The sequence below is a fragment of the Microchirus variegatus genome (genome assembly GCF_963457635.1).
Source record: "Microchirus variegatus genome assembly, chromosome: 13".
Taxonomy (NCBI): domain Eukaryota; kingdom Metazoa; phylum Chordata; class Actinopteri; order Pleuronectiformes; family Soleidae; genus Microchirus; species Microchirus variegatus.
This window is the reverse complement of record NC_139814.1, coordinates 25,140,364-25,162,160: the sequence shown is the minus strand read 5'-3', so window position 1 is coordinate 25,162,160 and position 21,797 is coordinate 25,140,364. Positions and strand designations below refer to the sequence as shown.

The window sequence follows — 21,797 nt, the reverse complement described above, 5'->3', positions numbered from 1 at the left end:
AAAAAAAAGAAAAGAAATACATACAGGAAACGGCAAAACGATATTAAAAGATAATTCAAATAAAAAATGTAAAGAAAATATATTAAAGTTGTTCAGTGGAAATACTGTGCAAAACAAATAAAGCTATGTTTCAACCCTTTGGTATTGTTCTTTGCTCTTTTCTCCACAATTGCAATTTTGTAGTTGTCCTGTGTGAAGATTTGGACAAGTTTGGTATTTAAGTTCATTTTTTTTGGAAATCTGCAGTGAATAGATTCTTTGAATTTGAGTTTTTTATTTATTTAAGATAAAAAATAATTGGATATTTTGGTTTGGGCTTCACATATAAGGAAATGATATATATGTATATGCATATATATTATTACTTTTCTCTCATATTTTTCTTGTGAAATTATTATATAAAATGATGATTATATTCTCATGTTTTTTACTTTATTCTCACAATATTACGACTTTATTTTCTCAATATTACGACTTTATTCTCATCATTTATTCTCACAATACTACAATTTTATTCTCACAATATTACGACTTTATTTTCAAAATATGATGACTTTATTCTCACAATAATTGTTTTTTTAATATGGCAACTTTATTCTCACAACAGTTTTCCCTCATATTATTAGGACTTTGTTTCTCATAATATTATTTTATTCTTATCACGTTATGACTATTTAGACGAATTTATTCTCGAAAGAATAAAAATATATATATATAAATCATAAATTATCTTCAGTTTTTACCTAATAATGCTCGTAGGTTTACCTCTTGGACATAAACACGTATGTAGTAATATATACGTCCTGCAGATGGCGATAAATCACCAGCCCTAGCTGTTCACTGCAGTTTTTAGAGAAGACGAAGAAGAAGCTCCAAAGTTATTACCGGAAGTGTTTTTTTCCAGGCTCACGCCGTTGAGAGGAGCTGCTGTTTCTGTTGCTGCTGTTGCCACATTAGCCACATCCTCCGGGAATCTGACGGTGAATTAGTTTGCCAGTGTCTGTGAAGATGGTGATATAATCCAGAAACGGGATTAACGCGACGAGTAGACGTGTTGTTTTGTAGATGTTAAAATGCGCTACCGCCGCTAGCATGTTAGCATGTGCTACGTAGCTAACGTGATAACGAAGAAAAGCACAGCGAGAGAAACGAGAGCCAGTGAGAGAAATGTTAATGTGACTGAAAAGTGTTATTAGATGATTCTGACACGCAAAAACGAGACGTTATATACTATTATTATTATTATAGTAACGGGGTGGATTAACTTGCTTATCTTCGCAGCTAACTAGTTGTCAATGTGTCACCTCACAACCGAACTAGACTAGAAAAACAGTCATTGTTTTCATAGAATTACTTGGGAATGTTTTGTCAGTGTTTTCAACTATATAGTTGTTCCTGGTTTCGTTTTTATTATTATTATAGTATGTTATTATTGCTGTTATCTGGTCACTCTCTCTTATGTATTTTCAGCCCGATCTCAACAAACGTATACTCAGGGTGGGAATCGGTTTCGATTCCGATACTTGTCAAAATATCGGTTAGATATCGTACAGATATAAATGTGAATTCCTCAGAATGGCGCTGTATTTTCTGCGCAGTTTCTGGTTTGTAATTTTTTCGGGAAGCTCAAAATAGTATAATACGTCTCAGTACGTGCATTATAACATTGTGGATAATCTGGATAATCTCTAATGCATCCGGTTTTTTTCCCCCTGCCACAGTGAACCAGCGGACATGAAAAAACAAGACACAGAGGAGTGTGCCGCTCAGAGCAGTGAGGATTCTCCACCTGCAGCAGAAGGCATTGAGTCGCCCACAGCCGCGAAAGACAGATCGGACAGCAACAGCCCCAAAGAGCCCGAGCCACTGACACCGCAGACGGACACACCTCCCCAGGGTGAAGAGGCAGCAAGTGAAGGTAAACTTCTATTTTTACGAGGAGTGCAGATCTGTGCAATGGGGACTTGTTTGTATTTAGTTGAAGATATTATGCAACTTGGAAGATATTGCTTATGTTGTAACGGTCACTTGATGTGAGCAAAAATGCTGAAATGTAGCTTAATATTGTCCGTTTGTCCTCATAAACAACAGTAATACAGACCACACTACACTCATTTGATCGTTTTGAACCTAACCAGTCCTAATATTGCCCCCCGTCACAATAGCAGAACGACCGATAGAGACTCTAAAGCAGCGTTTATTTCCCCTCAATCGTGTCTAGTCGCAGAAGCGGCGCGGTCTCGGTGCGACATGGCCGAGGAGCTGAGCCGACAGCTCGAGGACATCCTGAGCACGTACTGCCGGGACGCCAGTGCCCTGCCAAATGGCAAGCTGCGCAGCCCGGAGCTCAACGGTCTGACGGGCGACGACAAGGCGGAGGAGGGAAAAGTCAACGGAGGCGGGACGGAGAAGGAGCAAAAAAAGACGCAGGAGAAGAAGAAAGTGAAGGGTCTGGGTAAGGACTTAAATTCTAATTCTGAATTATTGGACGCATCGATGTGACAGTGGATGGTGGTTTTGTCTCTGTGTGTCCCTGTGATGGACTATGTCAGCTGGGATTCACCTCATGTGGAGGATAAAGTGGTAGAAGATGAATGAATGAATGAATATGCAGAATCTGTAGACATCGTATATGATTTTGAGCCATGTGTAGTTTGACCAATTGCAGCTGAGTGGATTTTGGGTACCTTCAGGTAATGGATGGACTTTATTGATCTCCAAAAACAGACATTTTTCTGTCAAATTAATCAAAATAGAAAGAAATAAGCAATAGAAAAACATGAGATAAAAGCATACTATATAGTGAAATAAAATATAACATGTTTGAGAAAACACACAAAACTGTTAAAATATGTAGAGCTGCAACTAACTCGTAATCGATTAATCTGTCGATTATTTTCTCGATTAATCGATGAATCGTTTGGTCCAGAAAATGTCAGAAAATGTTAAAAAAAACGTTGATCGCTGTTTGTCAAACCTGGAAATGACTGTCTTGAACGTCTTATTTTGTCCACAAACCAAAATGATTCAGTTTTAATGATCTCTTTGTTTATGTGGAGCAAAGAAACCAAGAAAATATTCACATTTAAGAAGTTAAAACAATCAGAAATCTTGTTTTAATCATGAAAAAAGCTTCAAACCAATTATTGATGATCAAAATAGTTGCCGATTAATTTAGTAATTGATTAATAATCGATTAATCTCTAAAAATATGACAATAAAACAACAATGAATCATGCAAATGAGCCATTTTGTGCAAAGTTCCTAATTAATATGACGTTATAATAGAAAGAATGGAGAGCGACACGTTGACGTTGCAATTTTTATGTCACCCAGAATCGACGTTCTGTCACATTTGTGTGTTTTTTCTTGTCTCAAGGTAAGGAAATCACCCTCCTTATGCAAACCCTCAACACCCTGAGCACACCAGAGGAGAAGCTTGCAGGCCTCTGTAAGAAGTATGCAGAACTGGTGAGTTTTTCCCCAAAAATAGCAAAGGTGACTTTGATGAAAAAGTTTTCAAAAAAGTTTACACCTGCAACTGGCCAGTGTAAATGTTTGTGTCTGTGTGTGGCAGCTGGAAGAGCATCGCAACACCCAGAAGCAGATGAGAGCGCTGCAGAAGAAGCAGAGCCAGCTGGTGCAGGAGAAGGACAACCTGAGGAATGAACACAGCAAGGCCATCCTGGCCCGAAGCAAGCTGGAGAGCCTCTGCAGGGAGCTGCAGAGACACAACCGCACGCTCAAGGTACATTTTTTAGGGCCTCAGTGTCAGTTTTTTTAAGTGAGTAACGTTTTTCATGTTGCCAGTATAACTTATTTCTGTGGCTTTTGACATCACAAACATACGGCAAGAGGCTGTCACCGGATTGGATATCGGAAAAAGTATGTAGTAGTATAAAATGTATTGTGCTATATATTTTTATTAGTGCTGGGCACTAGGTTAACTTACGTTAACGCGTTTCCATGACGACTGACCGCAAAAAGACGCGCATTACGTCAAGTTTACGCGTCGCGACACCGGAGTCCAGGCACCGCTTACCAGTTAGCTCCGTTAGCTCGTTTAGCGTCGTTAGCGCGCCTACAGTCTGTTTATTAAACGAAAAGAGCAACGTTACATACGCGTACCTGTGTACTGCGTATGTGTGCGTCTGTTTTTAAAGTTTGTCGTTACTTTAGAGACTGATTTTAACAATCCAGAGTCACGTAAAACATGATGTCACGCGCGTCTTAACCGCCGTTAACGCGCCCAGCGCTAATTTTTTAATTTTTAATCAAGTTATCATTAAAATGTTCCCCAGAAAATACATGACAGACCTCCTTGAAAACCTCTGTTGTGAGGCCAAGGTTGAACTGGCCACTCTCTCTATTAATATCACGTTTCTGAAGTGAAGTAGAAAACGCAGTGTGAATGTTCTGCGTTTCACACCGTCACGTCTCTCCTTCTCACAGGAGGAAGGGATGCAGAGAACGCGCCTGGAGGAGGAGAAAAGGAAGGAGGTGACCTCTCATTTCCAGGTGACGCTGAACGACATCCAGACGCAGATGGAGCAGCACAACGAGAGAAACGCCAGCCTCCGGCAGGAGAACACAGAGCTGGCCGAGAAGCTGAAGAAGCTGTACGAGCAGTACAAGCTGCGGGAGGAGGTGAGCAAAAAAAAACAACGTTGTTTTCAAGCACGTTTGGCGCGCTCTCGTCGTGCGATGCGAGTTCTCATCGCGCGTTTCCCCACTAGCACATCGACAAAGTGGTGAAGCACAAAGACCTGCAGCAACAGCTGGTGGACGCCAAGCTGCACCAGGCCCAGGAGCTGCTGAAGGAGTCGGAGGATCGCCACGACAGAGAGAAAGACTTTGTAAGATGAATTCACAAAGACGCAGAAAGTTCTGTTGTACACAAATATAACCAGTGTCTGGTTTCCTCCTTCCTCAGCTCCTGAAAGAAGCCGTGGAGTCTCAAAGGATGTGTGAGCTGATGAAGCAGCAGGAAGTTCACCTCAAACAGCAGGTTTTATGACGGCCTTTATTGCCCGACTCTTTGATACTTTCTTTCTTTATGTTTTCAGTTGTGATCAGAACCTTTAATCGTAAAACTCGTGTCGTCTTCCAGCTGTCGCTGTACACGGAGAAGTTTGAGGAGTTCCAGACGACTTTGTCCAAAAGCAACGAGGTCTTCACCACGTTCAAACAGGAGATGGAGAAGGTGAGGTCTCCAGGGATGGGATTGAATTAGCATCTTTTTTTTTTATTATTTGAACAGAATGTAACCAGCTTGTGTTTTCTCAAATCTTTTTACAGATGACCAAAAAGATCAAGAAGCTGGAGAAGGAGACGGCCATGTATCGATCCAGGTGGGAGAGCAGCAACAAGACTCTTCTGGACATGGCGGAGGAGGTGAAGCAGCTTTTGCTTTTTATCGTTACCTTTCATACAGCGTCGTTTCATCGCATCGTCAGACACAGCGACAAAAGCGTCATAAAACCATGTCTAACTTTAACAAACACAGACAGGCTGCATACCCACAGAAAGGTCAGAAACTCGGATAAAAAGCTCATATAAACCATTCTTATGTTCACGAAACACAGTTAAAACACAGACGGATCAAACAGCAGGAGCGGGAAAAAAAAAAAGTCACAGCACACTCATTGAAAAGCGGCACCGGAGCGTCAGCGTGATTATGTAAACAAAAAAACACGTGTCGACTGGACAGCGGAGAATCTACAGATTCCAACCGTGCCATTTTTATCACTCTACGACCAAGATTCACGGATCCAGACCCAAAATAAGAGCAAAACATCAACTGACTTTGAAGAAATACAAGCAGAAATGTCGTCTTACCTTTGCCGTTTATCAAAACAAGTTATTTCCACCAGAACAAAACCGCTTCTCATGAAGAACTACACTTCCCAGCATGCTTTGGGGACAAATCCCGGTCTGATTGATCATTACAGAGCGACATTAGATCGTTCTGATTAGAGAAAGGCGAATGTCCACACAAATGTGTCATATGCATTTATGTCCTTTTGACTCGCTAATGAAGTGATTTTTACGCATTTGGAGACTGGGGCCTGATTCTGCCGGTTTAGAGGTTTAAAACGAGCTGTCAATCACCCTAATTGACCAAGGTAAGCCAGAGCTATGGCGCTGCGTACCTGAAGACGCTGCAGAGTCACAGAGTTGTTATTACGCACTGCACAGGAAGCATCGATTTACAGCGAGTTATCATAGTTTTTTGGGGGGTTTTTTCAAAACTTTTTGGTCAAAACTCTTTTTAGATCTGTAGTGACATGTAAATAAAATTAAATGGGTTTTTAATAATTTGGTACCTAAGAAATCTCAAATGGCACAGATGATGCCAAGCTGTGCCAAAAGTGAGAACGCCCAGACATCTCTTTAATAAAACCTACTATTTCACTCTGCTTCATTTCAGCAACATCAGACTTTGCACAGCTCATGTCCACATGTTGTTATAAGACCTCCATGTGTTTTTAAGCTCCTACTGCATATTTTAAAGGTGATATTTGCTTTAAAATGCAATATTGTTTTAGGCGAGAGAAAAAAAATCTTCAGTTGTGCTGTGTTTCATGTACATTTACTCTGACACAGTGGCATCTACAGTGAAACTTACACCTCTGGTGGAATCTCACCACCAGATGTTTCTTAACATCTTCTGAGATTTTATGGACCAAACGATTCATCGTTTACAAAAATAATTGTGAGTTGCAGCACGACTTGAATATGTTAATCTGACTGTTGACGCGCTGGTGCATCTCGTCTTTGATTGGACACAGACGAGTCAAAAGTCGTAATGACAAGTTTATGGGTGCAAAGCTCTGTTTCTCTGCTTTCCGGTATCCATCCATGCGCCTTCTACAGATCGCCATAGTTTATAAGTTCACAAACGGTCAGGAGTCGACCTATGAGTGTGTCTGAATATTTTAAACCACCAGGGAGACGGAGAGAGAAAGTAAGTGTGATGATTATCAATGTCTCACAAGAAATGTGTGTGAAAATTGTGTCCGTGTGGTTGACTTTGTTGTTTTTCTGCAGAAAGCCATGCGGGACCGGGAGTTCGAGGCGCTTCAGGGTAAAGTCCAGCGGCTGGAGAAGCTGCGGCGGGCGCTCAAAGTCGAACGGAACGAGCTCAACAAGAAGGTCCAGAACCTCAGCGGTCAGCCGGGTGGCACCGCAGGGGCCCCGACCTCCGACCCGGGGACCGAGTCGCCCTCTCCACCGCCTACGGACTCTCTGCCAGAGCCCAACAATGCCTGCCCTGTCCCCGACGCCGCTCCCTGCTCCCACTCGTGCCACTGTGACCCAGAACAGGACACGAACGCCCTGCTGGGCGAGGCAAGCGCTCAGGCCGTCACCGCACAGGAATGAAGCTAACGGCAGAAAGCCACCAGCCTGCAAGTGGAACAAGCTGGTGTTAAACTGGTCCAGGAGTAGATGAGGCGCATCCTGTGCAGTCGTTCACAGGCGAGATGAGACGACCGCGCAACCTCATCCGTCTGCACATTTACACATTTACATTACCAATCGATTACTGTGAATATCGTTAAAAACAACGAAACGTTAATTTGATGGAAGCATTCACGTGCTTTGCAATACTGTAAGACAAATCGACCACTATAATCCGATTTTCATCAGGAACGCGAAGCAGCCTAAAGGAAACCCGCTTAACCTGCCGCGCATTTAGCAGAGACGGGGCCACGGAACAAATCACACTCATTCTAGTTATGTCGACATATCAGTGAAATTAAATGAACCCTGAAGGCCTTTGTACATCAACAGCGACACAAATAAATGGCATATATCTTCTGTATACGCACGAGTGTAAATGTGCTGTGCAAAGGCCTTTGGCGTTGACTTGGACAACAGCATTAACGTGTTATTATTAGTTCGTATGTAACTGTTAGGACTGTTCTTGCGACACATTCCCTTTTCTGTGCGCGACGAGACAGATAAAACGGTGCTGCTCGAGAAAACGCGAGTCCACCAGGGGGCATTACACATTGAATGCCGTGTGTATTTCATCGTGTCCACGAGTGACAAAAATCCCGGGAAGACCACAGCACTGAACGGAACGTACCAATATTTCTTTTCTCCCACATTCTCTTCTTTCTTATGAATCGTTTTTTTTCGGTGTCGTTTTTCCACACAGTTGTGGTGTATCGTGTTATTGTTATACACCATGTTTTATGTCTTCACTCGACTTCATTTCCAGCACTTCTGCGTTCATTTACCCTTAATTTAGTTTTTACACATTTTCCAGTCGTTTGAAACGTGGTTCAATTAACTCCTCGCCGTTATGTCATAGCAGTAGCTTGTAATCAGGTTCTAACAACGAATGTTCGAGGTCCTCTATGCAACGCTTTGCCTCTTTGGTTTTTATTCAGAAGTGGCAAACGCTTGTCTAAGAATGTATATTCATTACACCCACTGTCCTGCATGGATGTACTGTATAAACAGAAAATGTTATAGATATATATCACAGATCACCCGGCTCGTTGAGCAACACATGTTTGCCGTTTAGCAAAAGACATCTGAGCGACGTGGGAATAAGAAGGAAAGAATTGTAGTTTCACTCCAAACGCGCCAATCTCTCTTATGTAATATGTAGCACTAACAACAAGGCGATAACTGAGAGATTCAGTCATTTAAAACTTCAAATGGAAAGGGCAGAACTTTTTCTTCTTCTGTCGTTCGCGAGGACAGATTCATGGAACCAAAGACGCTTCCTGATTCAGTCATTTGCAGTACTTTTATCTGGCTGTGTATATTTTGTTTCTTGTTAAATAAAAGATGTGAGAGTGTATACGAGTTGTTGGCTCATTGAACACAAGGAATGTTTTGTCGGTGTTTACGATGACCTGTCGAACGTAACTATCATCAAACTGGGCCATTTGGCTGCGGAAATAACCTTTCAGTCGGAAGCTTTAATTACTTTTTGGAAGTGTAAAAAATTAGTGCTGGACACGTTAGCGGCGTCAACGTTGATGCATGATGCCTTTCCATGACAACTGACCGGAAAAAGATGCGAGTAACGCCACATTTACGTGCCGCGGCACCAGACTCCAGGCACCGCTTACCAGTTAGCTCCGTTAGCACGCCGACAGTTGAACTGGAGCTGTCTGTTTATTAAACAAAAAGAGCAGCGCAAACAACCGGCGTCCTGTGTACTGCGTATGTGTGCCTGTTTTTTAAAGTTTAGCGTTACTTTAGTGACTCCTTTTAAACAATCCAGAGTCGCGTAAACATGATTTTCCGGTCAGTCGGCATGGAAACGCGTCATGTTTTAATGTGCGTTAACGTTGACGACATTGGCATGTTATCGTTCCCACCATGTTATTGGCTGTATTTCAACAGGTAAAATGGAAGACGCTCACAAATTGAATCAAGTATTGAATCACACAGTTAATTCAGAAACTTGATATGTATATATTTTAATACATGTACAGGCCTAACGTAATCATCTCTACACGGTGCATTCATGCACAATTAATGTTTAACAAGTCCCCTGAAGGTGGAAGGTGGTATTGCAACAGTCCATGTCCACAAGGGCCGTTAACATAATCACTGACTTGAGTTACATTTGTATGTGTATTATTTAAGGGTTAAAGATGGGGACCTTTTGAGATCAAAAAGCTACATATTTCTCTTCTCCGTCTTCATCGTTCTACTCTTCACCTTGAAATACAGCGACTTGTCCCTAGTCGTCCAGCTGGCAGAGGCATGCCACTCCGCGGTTAACCCAGTGCTTTTGTGGCTTGTCGGAGGGCAATTCGATGGACATGACATAGTTGGTGGAATGGCCCGTGGTGGACAAGGTCCCTCTGCGAGCACTGGTTTTGTAAACGGGAGAAACGTAGATGTTTTCATGCTTAAATGTGGACATCTCTCCAGGTCTAAGCTTGATGATGGGTAAAGTGTCAAAGAGAATCTTGGGCTGGGACTCCCCAATGACCATGGCCTCTCTGTCCCAGCGTGCACCTTCCATGAAAAGGCCTTTAACGTAGGCTCCATCCTCTGGCTTCTCGTCCATGTGTTTCTCCTCTTTGGTGACCTCGTATTCAAAGCCGATGAAGTCGATGGGGATTGTGTACTTCCTGGCAAAATTCTGAGACACTCCAGTAAGAAATGACTGAGTGAAATAAAATCCAGAAAGCCAAAAGACTGACGGCGGACCTTTATCGATCCAGTCTTGTAGGAACTGCAGCCTGGCTAGCAGATCGGCCATGTAGCTCCCCAAGGGCTTGAGAGAGGGGTATGACTTTGCCGCCCACATAGCAGGCACCTTGCCCACCAGCATACTGTTGAAGATGTCTTCCAGCTCAGAAGACATAACAATCTGGCCCTTCAAAGCTTTTTTGATGTTTATCAAACTGAACCGGACAACAAGTGTGAGTCGATTGAAGCGGATTATCTCCTGCCTCAAGACGGTATTCATAGATTCCTCGTACATGACGGGGTATTTCTCGATCACCTGTTGCGTGTCAAAGTCTGCTGGCAGCTTGGAGAGGATGTCCTCTGCGAGCTCATCTACTACTTCCTGAGGAGACTTACCCGCACCTCCCATCTGTCTTGGCATGGTCAATTGTACTCCTTGGAGGAGCAGATTGGTTTCTTGATTGTCTTTCGTGATGTCAGCATTACTGTGAAGGCCAAATACGCAAGGATCGGCTAAAATTGGAAGACTACGAATGTAGTCAATATATGACTGGTAGGGTCCATGAGCTGGGATATAATACTGATTTCCCTCGCACAGATTGTAGCATTCTTGCTCTATCACCTCCCAACTGTAGAAGATGGACAAGAGTGACAGCAGCAGACGTCTGTCTTTGTCATCGGTGACCCTGCCTCCATAGTTGCATTCTCCTGTAAGGTATGTGAGGGCTGCCAATGGAACCTCCTCATACTCATCCAGGAACATCTGGATCTGCCTGATGCTGATCTTCAGGTCAGACTCATTAAACTCGTATGGAATATTCCAGCCCAGAGGCCCAAAGTTCCTCCTTTCCTGTACCAGTGCATGGAAGAAGGTCAGACCAAACAAGAGCTTTTGCCAAGTGTCTTGTTTTTTGGAGCTGACAAAAAAGGCAGGGTCAGAGATGGGGTGACTCTGGTAAGAGCGCAGCAGGTTGGCTCTTATTCCTTTAGGTGGCTCATTTGTCATCTTCAGCCCGTTCTGCAGAATACTAACTGGGAACTTGTCAGAAGGATAACTAGTTAACCACAACCTAAACTTGGTGTCTACGTTCTCTGGGGTGATGGTTACTTCACAGATCCTCTCCAGAGCGGGCATCCAGCTGGTGGCCAGGTGGCAGTTTTGTAGCACCACCCATGTGCCCTTTTTGATGGCTTGGTTTATCATCTGAGCCGCGATGGGTCCCTGTCCCTGCCCGAGGGAAATAGTTTGGGTATTATTGCCCCCCATGTTGAGGTCATCAGCAAACTTGAGTAGACCTGCAGTTGGATCAGAACCTGCAGACAACACAAAGATGAGAGGAGAGCAGCAGTTTGAGTCTTTGTAGCTCTCTGCCAAGTCAAAATTGGGTGGTTCAATGAAAGCCTGTCCCATGTTGTCTTGTATAAAGTCCTGCACAGCTGGAACCAGTTTATCTGGCCTGAAGCATCTGATCACAACCATTCGATCCATCCCCCCCAAATCGCTCCACTTGTCCGGCAACTGCTCTTTATGAGGGTGCCCTGAGTCATAAAGCCTCTTCCATTCATCTATGTTGTCATTGACATGTTCAAAGAAACCATCCAGGTTTGGCAGTTTAGAGCTCATGACAATCTCAGTCCAAGATTTTTCAGATAGCCACTCTGGACCAGGGTTAGGATGTGGGTTATCCAAGGCAACGCCTCCTGTTAAGAGGAAGTGCCAAACTTGGTCGTCAACGTCACCTTTACCCTGCATTATGCCTACAGTGAGTAGCAGGGAAAAAAGCAGCTTATCCTTCTCAAAAAGTGAGCGGCAGACATTTTTATAGATGCAGAGAGTAAAGTATTCAATAATGTTGTCAATTCTTTCATTCACATCATCGCTCTTCGGGCTCTCTAAAATGGAATACAGGTAAAGATGGATGAACCAGGTCAAGGAGTACTGATACATGGGTTCAATGTTGGCCAGTGTTGAGATGCAGAAAAACAAGATGGAGGAGTGCTCTGCCACAGGACGATAGCCCATACGGGTGTCATCAATCTCTTTCTCTGTGACACTGGCAATTTTTTGCTTCTTAGAGATCTCCTCTGAAAGAATTTTGGAAGAAGACAAGATCTTAACCGCACCCTCGTCCTCCAGGATGTTGCCCTCAGAAGAGGAAAGGACTTGCAAGATCTTATCCTCAATTTCCTTCAGCTGTTTGCTGTTGGCTGCACTCTCAAGAATGAGTTCGTTCTTCTTCTCTTCAAGTTCAGGCCTCTCTTTGGCCACTAAAAGCCCTAAAAGCTGGTCCTGTAAGCCTTGTGGGGTAATCATAAAGTTCAGAAGACAGACTTTAGCAGCCACTTCAGGGAGATAGTGAGGGTTCCTCAGACCGGTGGTCATGTAGAATTTAAAGTTTTTAGAATATTCCACAGTATTCTCTCCTATTTTCATGTACTCAACACCTTGCTGTTTGAATGTCTGCTTCAGTAACACAGGCTCGAGTACAGGTGTAAGTTCCTCTAAAACATTCTCCAAAAGAACGGGGCTACCAGCCTGAATACAGTTCTCCAGTGTCCTCACATAGCTGTCATCTGATAGTTTGATGACAGAGAGCTTATTTTCCTTCTCCATGTTCTTGATCCACTTGTTGGCTTGACCTTGAGGGTCTATCATTAAGGGCCAGCGACGGGAGTTAAAGGCAATGATACCATTGTCTGTTGAGAAAGAGTCCACTGGAAGCCCAGCAATCTGCCACGCTCTGATGGCCACCTGGTTACCCAGAGTGGAGCTGAGAGTGAAGTCCCCAGAGCAAGGGATTCTCTTCTCTTGGCACACCTTGTGCCAATTTTCCTGACATGTTGTACGGAACTCTACAGTAAATGCTCCAAGGTAGGATATGGTTCCTGAAGAAAGGAGTATGTCACCGGTCAGGTTGGTGTATGTAATCCCGAGCTGCCTTGCAGCCTCTGTCCATCGGTCTTTCTCACCACCCAGTCCTCCAATGAGCTTCTCTGCCCTGTCCAGCTTCTCAGAACACAATTTAATGTTGTTTTCAAGATCTTTCTTCTTCTCAATCATTTTCGCCAGGTCTTTATTCAAGCTCTCCAGTCTGTCCACTACCTCTTTCAACTCAGCTTGCTTCACAGCCAACGTTGCCATCTGTTCTGCAACCTCTTGCTCAGCTGCTTTCAATCTCTCCTTCTTTGGTCCTACAACTTTGGCTACACGCTCATACACTTCCATTGCCCGCACCCACTTGCAGAGACCCTCACAAGCCGATGACACAGTTTTAATTTTCTCGGGCAAGAACTCAGGGTTGTCAATGTATTGGTCTCGAATTTTCTTGATGTAAGGGACTGGGATGTTGTCTCTGTCATAGGTTTTGAGACTTTCCAAAAACTTCTGGTCTGCCAGGAGTTTCTTTGAAGGGCCCCAGAATTCTTCAACCATCTTACCGGAGCCACTTGGATCAGGTTTTTTCTCAGGTTTGATGCCCTTCATGATACAGATGGACTCCATGACGAGTTTAACTGGACCAGGTGGATTCTTCATAGACTTAACTTCTGTGATATGAGCAGGTTTTAAGGTATTTAAGGCTGACAGGGCAGCTTCCAGAGCAGGCAATGCTTCTGCCAGGTCTTTCTCACAGTCATCTTTTATTTCTGATGCTGCTTCTGCTGCATCATTAGCCACTTTCTCATCAGCAGTCACAACTTCTTTCTTGGCATCCACTTCCACTGTTTCTCCCTCTATCTTGATCATCATCTGATCTGTCTCAGCTGAAGTCTTGATGAGGTCTGGCTGCAAGTTTGTCAGCTCCTCCTGCATTTCGGACACCTGGGATGCAGCAAAGTCCAGTTTCTCAAGACCAACAATATATCGGTTCCTGGCTGTGTCAACTTCATCCCTTTTATCGCCAAGAAGATTCTTAAATGTGAGGATGAGTTCAAGGTAGGAAGTTGGTGTGACATAGTTGTGTCTTCTTAATCTGGAAAAGAATGAATGGGACAAATCCACAACGCTTGTCTGGAAATTCTTGCACATTTCCACCACCTCTAGTCTGACTTCCTTCTCCATTTCCACATCTTCTAAGAAATTGTAGGCCACCATCTCCAGAGCATCAGTTGGCCATGCATGAAACCAGTCAATGGTGCAACAGTTGATGAGGGAGGGGAACATTCTAAGTCGATTCCTAAATGCATCACCAATGGGACTCATGGCGAGCACGATATGAAGGTTTGACTTCACACGGTCGATAAAGAAGTTGTACATTGAAAGTGGAGAAGAATCAATCTTTTTGCCTTCCATTCGGGCGATTCCCTGCACTTTCTCAAGAATTTCAGCACGTTCATCAGAAGGAAAGATGTTTGGCACATCACCAGTGTTGAGGAGCATGTTGACGTCTTCCAACATGGCCTCATCCTTAATTTGGCTGTCATTAAACAGGAAAACTGAATCATAGCCTTCAATGCCTGCTTTAAGCATCATCCGTTTCAGGTCATCTCGCCAGTCTGACATGCTGTACGTTTTGGTCAGCTCAATTTGGAACAAGGTGTAATCATTGATAAAGGTACTCAGCTTTGTGGCACTCTGACGCCCTGAGCCTCCAATGCCGACGAGCAGAAGGTGGCCGTTGTCTTGTTTCAGCACACGACAAATGCGAGAAATGTGCTCAATGGCAAACTTGAACATAACAAGAGACATGGGTGTCTTGCTGTAATTGTTGTAGTCTTCCAGGTAGCTCTCCATGACGTTTTGCAATAAATTCAAGTCTGTGATTTCATCATAGGCCCTGGTATCAGAATCAGGGTCAGAATAGTCACCAAAGAACAAGCTACGGATAAGCTCATCCTCTACATTGCCATCTGGGGCGAGGTGGCTCATGAGATTATCCATGCTCTGCTTAAAGTACTTTGCTGTTCTCTCTTTAACAATTGTGAAGAATGTCTCCTTGTCCTTGTCACTAATGAGTCGATCATAGAAAACACGGTAGATCTCATGGATCCATAGACGGATCAGTTTGTCCTCTGCCTTCATGTGTGTGTGTGGAGCCAGGAGTACACCTCGTATCACTCGAGCAAAGTCTCGCAGGTTAAAGATGTAGTGGGATTTCGATGGTGTGGGAAGGAAGCTGTCTATTGTGTCCTTATAGACTGCCATTGTCGCCTGGACCATGGTCTTGCCTAACTTGAGGAAAGCGCCATCAAACCCTTTGCCAAAGTGCCAGTCAGTGATGGAACTGAATATCCTTGTCAGTGTTTCATCATCAAAGCTGTCGATTGTGATGATGTTCAAGTGACGAGTGAAGCGACCAGTAATGTCATTCCTCCCTCCACCAGGAGGCCCCATTGCAGACATAAACAGCACATCCACTAGGTTCTGTCTGGAGGTGTCCTTCCTGTCATACCAGTGGCGGTGATCAATCCACTGCCTTAATATTTCAATTGGGGGTTGGGCACCATAGATTTCTTTGGCTGGCATGTTCAGATCGTCAACATAGACGACGCACTTCTTCCCCAAAGGTGGTCCAAATGTGCCCTTTTTCCTTCGGTCCAGTTTTGCCATTATGATATCTTGCGTTTGATTTGCTGAGGTGCGGGCTGAGAAATTGATGCAGTTTGGAGTGTACTCTTCCTTTGGCAGCATTTCCAAAAAGCTGTTGTTTATGACAGATTTTCCAGTTCCAGTAGGCCCCACAAACAGCATGGGTATTTCATGTGACATGTATGTGTGCAGGAAATACAACTGACGAGCTGTCTCCATGGTGGGTATAATGAGGTCTGACACATTAGCTCCAGCTGCAATGGCACTCTCTTCATTCGTTATTAAATCAGTCCATATACTCCACCCTTGTCCTTTTTTATCAAAGTAGAAATCATATACAGTTCCTCTTTCGGGGAAGATTTCATTCTTTTTGAGTGTGAAACTCTTTGGCCGAGGGTTCTCATCATCCATGCCCATGATCAGAGTGCGGTAGAACGCATCAAACTTCTTTCGACTCTCCCCAGTAATGGTTCCACCCAGACTCCATAAAGCAGAAAACAAAAACAAGCCCTGCAGCCATGTGGTTATCTGCTGGCCGGATAAGGTTTTCGCGCCCTTGGTTCCTGATGCAGAGATTTCATCCATCAGGCAAGTATACAAATTCATTAGACTGAAAACCAAATGGATGGGAGATGTATTAATCACAAAGCGACACTCGTTGTCTATAAAGTCCAGACAGGGTGGGACTATCCAGTCAAACAGGTCAGTGATCAGTATTTTCTGTTTAGTCGTCAGCTTTTCAGGCAGAGTGTTCATGTAAGCGTTTTTGAGAGGAGTCCAGCCCAGCTGGTCAGGTTCCATGTAGATCATTCCACACCTACTCACGGTAGCTGGGGAGGCTTGCTCCAGATCGGCAGTTTCAAAGATCAGACTCATCTTAGCACTCATCTGTATGATCTCACCACTCATCAGACAAAGCTTCTTGTTGTCATCTAGTACAGTGTTCATGTTCTCGATCCAAACGGCATCAATAGGCCCATCAAAAATGATCCACTGTCGATTTTCTGAGGTGGACATAGCCTGATTCCTGTAGCTGGTAGCCAGGACACCATCAGACCACTCATGGCTGACAGGATCAAAACAGCCATACAGCTGGCCCATGGTAATTGATTTAGGGTTGATGATCTGGAGGCTCACTGCATACTCATCCATCAGTTTTTCTTTGTAAAGGTCTCCGAGAGCAGCTGCAAGAACCTTATAAGAACATGTTTTTCCTCCAAGAGGGTCTCCGACTATCATAAAGCCATGCCGTACCAACATCATCTCATACACCTGAATAATTTTGCCAATAAACCATTGGACTGGCTTAAGGTTGAATTTGGCAATATTTTCTTTGAGCGCCTTGAGAAGGAGATCATAGTCTGGTTTTGGAAGTACAACCCCAGGAAATAAGTCAGAGATGATGCCCTGAAACAGAGGCACGTCCTGTGCCAGAAACTTGGCCATATTGACGTCCATCAGCGCCCTAAGCAAAAGCACGCTCTCATCCTCGTCCAGGTACTTCAACTTCAAATTCCCTGCTGCAGTCAGCACAGACTTCACAGCTCGCATACCATAGTCGTAGTGGTGCTGGGAGGACAGCTGTTCAGAGCACAAACGGTATGTGGCCACGATCTTCTGAGCCAGGCTCCGAGATTCAATGAAGCCCATGGAGTATAATGAGATCTCTGCAATGAGACCATAGTCTGGAACCATCATAGCCACTGTGCGGAAAAGGGCCTTCAAGTTGTCAGGGAGTTCAGCCCTGCCAGCATAACCAGGGTTCATGGTAATGAAGACATTGCACGTTGGGTTGAGTGACAGCTCTGTCCCCTCAAACATAAAGGTCTTCAGATCCTTGGCAATGGCCTGTTGGATACAGAGGATCTGCTGAGCCACCACAGAAAGCACCTCCACCTCAATACGATTGAACTCATCAAAGCAGGCCCAAGCTCCAGACTGGGCCAGCCCTTTGAAGAATTTACTCATGGCTTTGTAGTCCAAGCCATCAGAACAGTTGAACACAACACATTGTTTAGCCAAGGCTTTTGCCAGATCTTTTGTAGTCTCAGTCTTGCCAGTTCCAGCTGGACCTTCTGGAGCTCCTCCCAAGTTCAGCTTCAAGGCCCCCATGAGTGTTCTGTAACAGCGGTCTGTAAGGGGTGTGATGACCAGACGAGGGGAGTTTCCTAGATATTCATAGCCATATTTCACACACGTAGTGATCATGCGCAGCATCACTTCCTCATTCTCCCAGAAGTAACGCAACTGAGAAAGCCAAGCAAAGTCATTCAGCGTGGACACACGATCCGTGTCCAATTCTGCCACAACATCTCGGGCATGAACATCGATCACAATGAGGGCACCGAGAGTCATCCTCGCCCCTCCTGGGAGTGCCCCACGCACCAACTGCACAATGTCAGCAATCTGGTCATTAGACTTCTCAACATATGAAGGCAGGGCATTGGTCTGGATGGCCTCAGAAACTTCACTTGTCCAAAAGATAGAAGAAGCACAAATGACAACTTGGCCTGGCCACTGCAACACCCACTCTTTTCTGGGCAGCTCTGCATACTGAAGCATCCCTTTATGTATAATATGTCGAACACTCCTGAGCATTTGGTGTTCCACCTGCAGTAGCCACTTCTCCACCATTCCATTAGCATCGGCAGGATTAATCATTTCTACCATGGGCACAGTTTCTTTTTCAGAGCTGATCATGCCAACGATCTCCATGTTCTCTGTGAACTCCAGTTTTGCGATGCCCTCGAAACACTTCTTCAGATGAGGTTGTACACATAGTGGGTCTTTGGTCTGTGACAAAATCTCCAGCAGCTCGTCGTTTGACAGAAAGAAGAACCTTGGGAAAAAGAGCCTCTTCTTTTCCAGGTAGGTATTCAGGCCTTTTTGGATTTCATCTAGAAGCACATTGGACTCCTGCAAACGGGTCAACATGTTGGGCTGTTCCGTAGCCACCAACACATGAGTATCTTTACTAGTTTCTGCAATCATTTTCTTATAGTAGACATCCACAATGGCAAACTTGCGTCCCTCCTCAGGCATCTGTGCAATGATGTCCTCAGAACTAAAGATGGGTTCGAGGTAGAGCCAAGTGGCCTGACACTTCAGCATGGTGTCCAAGATGTCCTGCATACTCACCAGCTTGGTCTCCCATTCCTTACATTCTGTCTCTATTGGCTTAATAAAAGGAGAAGCTTTCATGGTCTGTGTCTTCATAATGTTGTCGTCTAGAAGCAGTTGGATGTCATCGACAGCAGATACAATTTTGTATTCTGTATCTCTGTATTGACTGAGAGAGAAGTTGAGGTCAGCCCAGTCATTTTTCATGTTCTCCAGGGCCTTTTCAAGAGCATACTCCTTACTGGCTAATGCTCCAATTTCTTCCAGCTCATTAGAGAATTTGGATAGTCCCAGGTCTAACATGTCCTTGAGCGCACTGTCCTCCTCTGGTATAATTTCAAAGCCTACAGTGCTACTTATCATCTCCCAGTGGTGTTCTTTGATGCCAGGGTTACAGATGGTTGTCAGGATGGGTAGGTGCTTTTTGAACACATCTATCTCGCTTTTGAAGTTTTGGGTAACACCGCAAGGCCCGGGAATTTCTGAGAAAGACTTGCTCAATTTATGCATGGTCCTCCACATGACATCCAGCTCATCGGAAATTTTTTCAGCATTCAAATGACCGAAGGGACCGTTCATCCACACTTTTGCGTTTTTCTCAAAGTTTAGGGCTGTGTTCCAGAGCTGTTCATGTGGCAGTTTGTCAGATATCAGAACTTGCAGCATTGGGTATTGTGTTTGTTCCTGGTCCAGCATTCCCTGCTGCCTGTTGATATCATCTAGTTCTACGACAGCAGACTCAAGGTTGGAGGTGATTTCAGAGAGAGTCTGCACATTTTCTTTTATCTCCTCCGTGCTCATCCCTGCTTTCTCTTTAAAGGCCAGTATCTCTTGTTCCACATCTTGCAGCCTCAGGTCAAACTCTTCAATCCTCTTTTGAAGATTGTCCTCAACTCGTTCTCTTAAGGCAGCCAGACGAGTTTTGCTGTCATCGAGCTCAGTCAGGATCTGTTTGGGCCACTGAAAAACACGGGCATTCAGCTTTATGTCATCAAATGACAGCGTGGCGTAGTCCAGAAGGAAGATGAGGCGGTGTTTTGCTTCATCAATCTCAATTTTTAGCTTGTGAATGGTCCCCTCACTGGTCTCTTTAATGTACTGGTAGAGGGACACCACGTCCTCTGTGGTTTCTGGGGTTCCTCGGAGCGTCCCTGTAATCTGCTCGTACTTTTGACAAATCCCCTTGTTAAGCCCTCGGTTCTCGTCCACTCCAAATGTTACAATCCTGTATTTCAGTCTGTCACACTCGTCACACATGTCTTCATTTAGCTTTTCAGCATCCAGACAAAACAGGGACAGTGGCACCGTGCTCGGCAGTGAGGCGATTTCCCTCCACATTTCGTTAATGCTCTCGATTTTGCTGGTAAAATCCTCCAATAAGTGCTCCTCTTCGAGGAATTCTGTTATGTCTTGCTTTGCTGTATTGTCCAGTAGATGACTGTATTTTTGATAGACGTTCAAATACATTTTAGGTCCAATAGTGTTGCTGTTTAAAATGTCCTCCATTGTGTTGAATAGGTCTGTAACCGACGTTTCGTCATGGCTCATTGTGCGAAGGTACAGGTTGTTGGCATCTGGAACGAATTTGCATTCCACTCTTGGCAGATTTTCAGCACTCTTGAGAATTTCCATGAATGCTCTGTTGATGATCTCCCAACATTCTTGCAAGCTTGGACAGAGGTTAATGTCAGGCTCCTCTATTTGTAACTTAACCAGCAGAACCTGAGTCTGACCATATTTCATATCATCAAACACATCCCCGAAATCATTGCCCCCTTCGTGTATTTCGAAGAAGTGGAGTAAGTCCTGTAAGGATTCCATGACCAGGCTTCGAAGGTGCAACGACATGAGGGCAGCCACACAGTTGAAAAACTCCTGCTCACGAACCGGAGCCATCTGCTCATTCTGGTGTATGAAGGGAAACCACAGGTCCTTGAACGTCTCGAACACTGTCGTACACTGAGGCAGCCAGTGTTGGACGAGTTCTTGTCTTGTACTTTGGCACTGTCTCTGGACAAACCCCTCAAAGTCAGACGGCAGCAGAGGGAGGTTGGCAGAGAAAAGATCCTCTAGTCTGACAAATCTCAAGGATGAGAAACTCTTTTGCCATATCTCTTGCAGCTTAACCATAATGTGGTTGACGGTAAAGAGATGTTGGCTCTGCCACATGTGGGTCTTCCTGTAAGTTGCTGACCAAGGCACTGGCGCGCGGATGACTCTTCTTGGGAAGAGCTTAGGAATGCTGGATATGCAAAGTCGCTGGCGCTCCGATGGGTCCGTCAGTATGTAGTCCACTATGCTCTTCCTGAGACTGAAGAAATAGTCTCTTCTAACCTCCGCTTCCAAGTTAGCCCTTAAAGCCTGCATCTTTTTACTATGTTCCTTTGTGCCAGGGGGCAGCAGGCGTAATATGTGTCTCCTCTGCCGGAGTGGCTGAGGGGCCACCACCGTGATGGGGACGCCATCGGTGACGTAGTACAAATACCTTTCTAGATCTCTCTCGTTCGGTTCTGCGTCCGTGTCTCTTATCTTCTCCTCTTGGCTGTGAATGATAGCCAGCTGCTCTGAAGGACTCATAGGTCGGCTGCTGTGAATACATTCAGTGGGAGTGTGGCGGTGACGCAGCTCTTTGAAGGGAACCGCCACTGTCGTTAAATGGGGCTGGAGGATGGGCGGGTACTGGCTATTTCTGATAACTCTTTGGTACAGATCGGAAGGTTTTTCACCCTCTGGCAATGGAAGGGGGAAAGTCTGCTCACTGCTCTGACTCGTGTCGGCGCTGGCGTCATCCTCCATTGGCTTCTGTTGTTTCATCTCGCTCAGTCAAGGAAAGAAAGACTATTTTTAAAATAATTTTTTTATAGCAGCTTGGTGGTGCTATTTGCCGTGTGATGTTCTTCTTCTGCTCTCTCTGCTGTGACTGGTGGCCATCTTGTAGTTAGTGTTTTTTTATGGGATTACATAGACGTCGAAGGCCTTT

The 21,797-nt window shown here is 44.5% G+C and overlaps 2 protein-coding genes across 2 annotated transcripts; one reads left to right on the top strand and one right to left on the bottom strand.

Moving 5' to 3' along the window:
- Positions 1-916: 916 nt before the first annotated feature.
- On the top strand, positions 917-8,707 carry txlna (taxilin alpha). Its single transcript, XM_083899923.1, has 11 exons — positions 917-980; positions 1,722-1,918; positions 2,222-2,455; positions 3,380-3,471; positions 3,578-3,748; positions 4,453-4,647; positions 4,737-4,856; positions 4,934-5,008; positions 5,111-5,203; positions 5,299-5,394; positions 7,051-8,707. The coding sequence occupies exons 2-11, from the start codon at positions 1,735-1,737 to the stop codon at positions 7,381-7,383; spliced, it is 1,593 nt and encodes a 530-aa protein (XP_083756049.1). The 5' UTR covers positions 917-980; positions 1,722-1,734; the 3' UTR covers positions 7,384-8,707.
- A 1,005-nt stretch (positions 8,708-9,712) lies between these two features.
- Positions 9,713-21,631, bottom strand: LOC310935673 (dynein axonemal heavy chain 3-like; the record flags this gene model as incomplete). Its single annotated transcript, XM_083899607.1, has 1 exon — positions 9,713-21,631. The coding sequence occupies one exon, from the start codon at positions 21,629-21,631 to the stop codon at positions 9,713-9,715; it is 11,919 nt and encodes a 3,972-aa protein (XP_083755733.1).
- Positions 21,632-21,797: the final 166 nt, after the last annotated feature.

What these genes read in the sequence shown, in the direction of transcription:
- txlna (XM_083899923.1), top strand. Translation starts at nt 1,735, where the DNA reads ATGAAAAAACAAGACACAGAGGAGTGTGCCGCTCAGAGCAGTGAGGAT. An exon ending in GAAGAAAGTGAAGGGTCTGG is followed by an intron (nt 2,456 to 3,379) that starts GTAAGGACTTAA and finishes TCTTGTCTCAAG; the next exon opens with GTAAGGAAATCACCCTCCTT. An exon ending in AGTACAAGCTGCGGGAGGAG is followed by an intron (nt 4,648 to 4,736) that starts GTGAGCAAAAAA and finishes TTTCCCCACTAG; the next exon opens with CACATCGACAAAGTGGTGAA.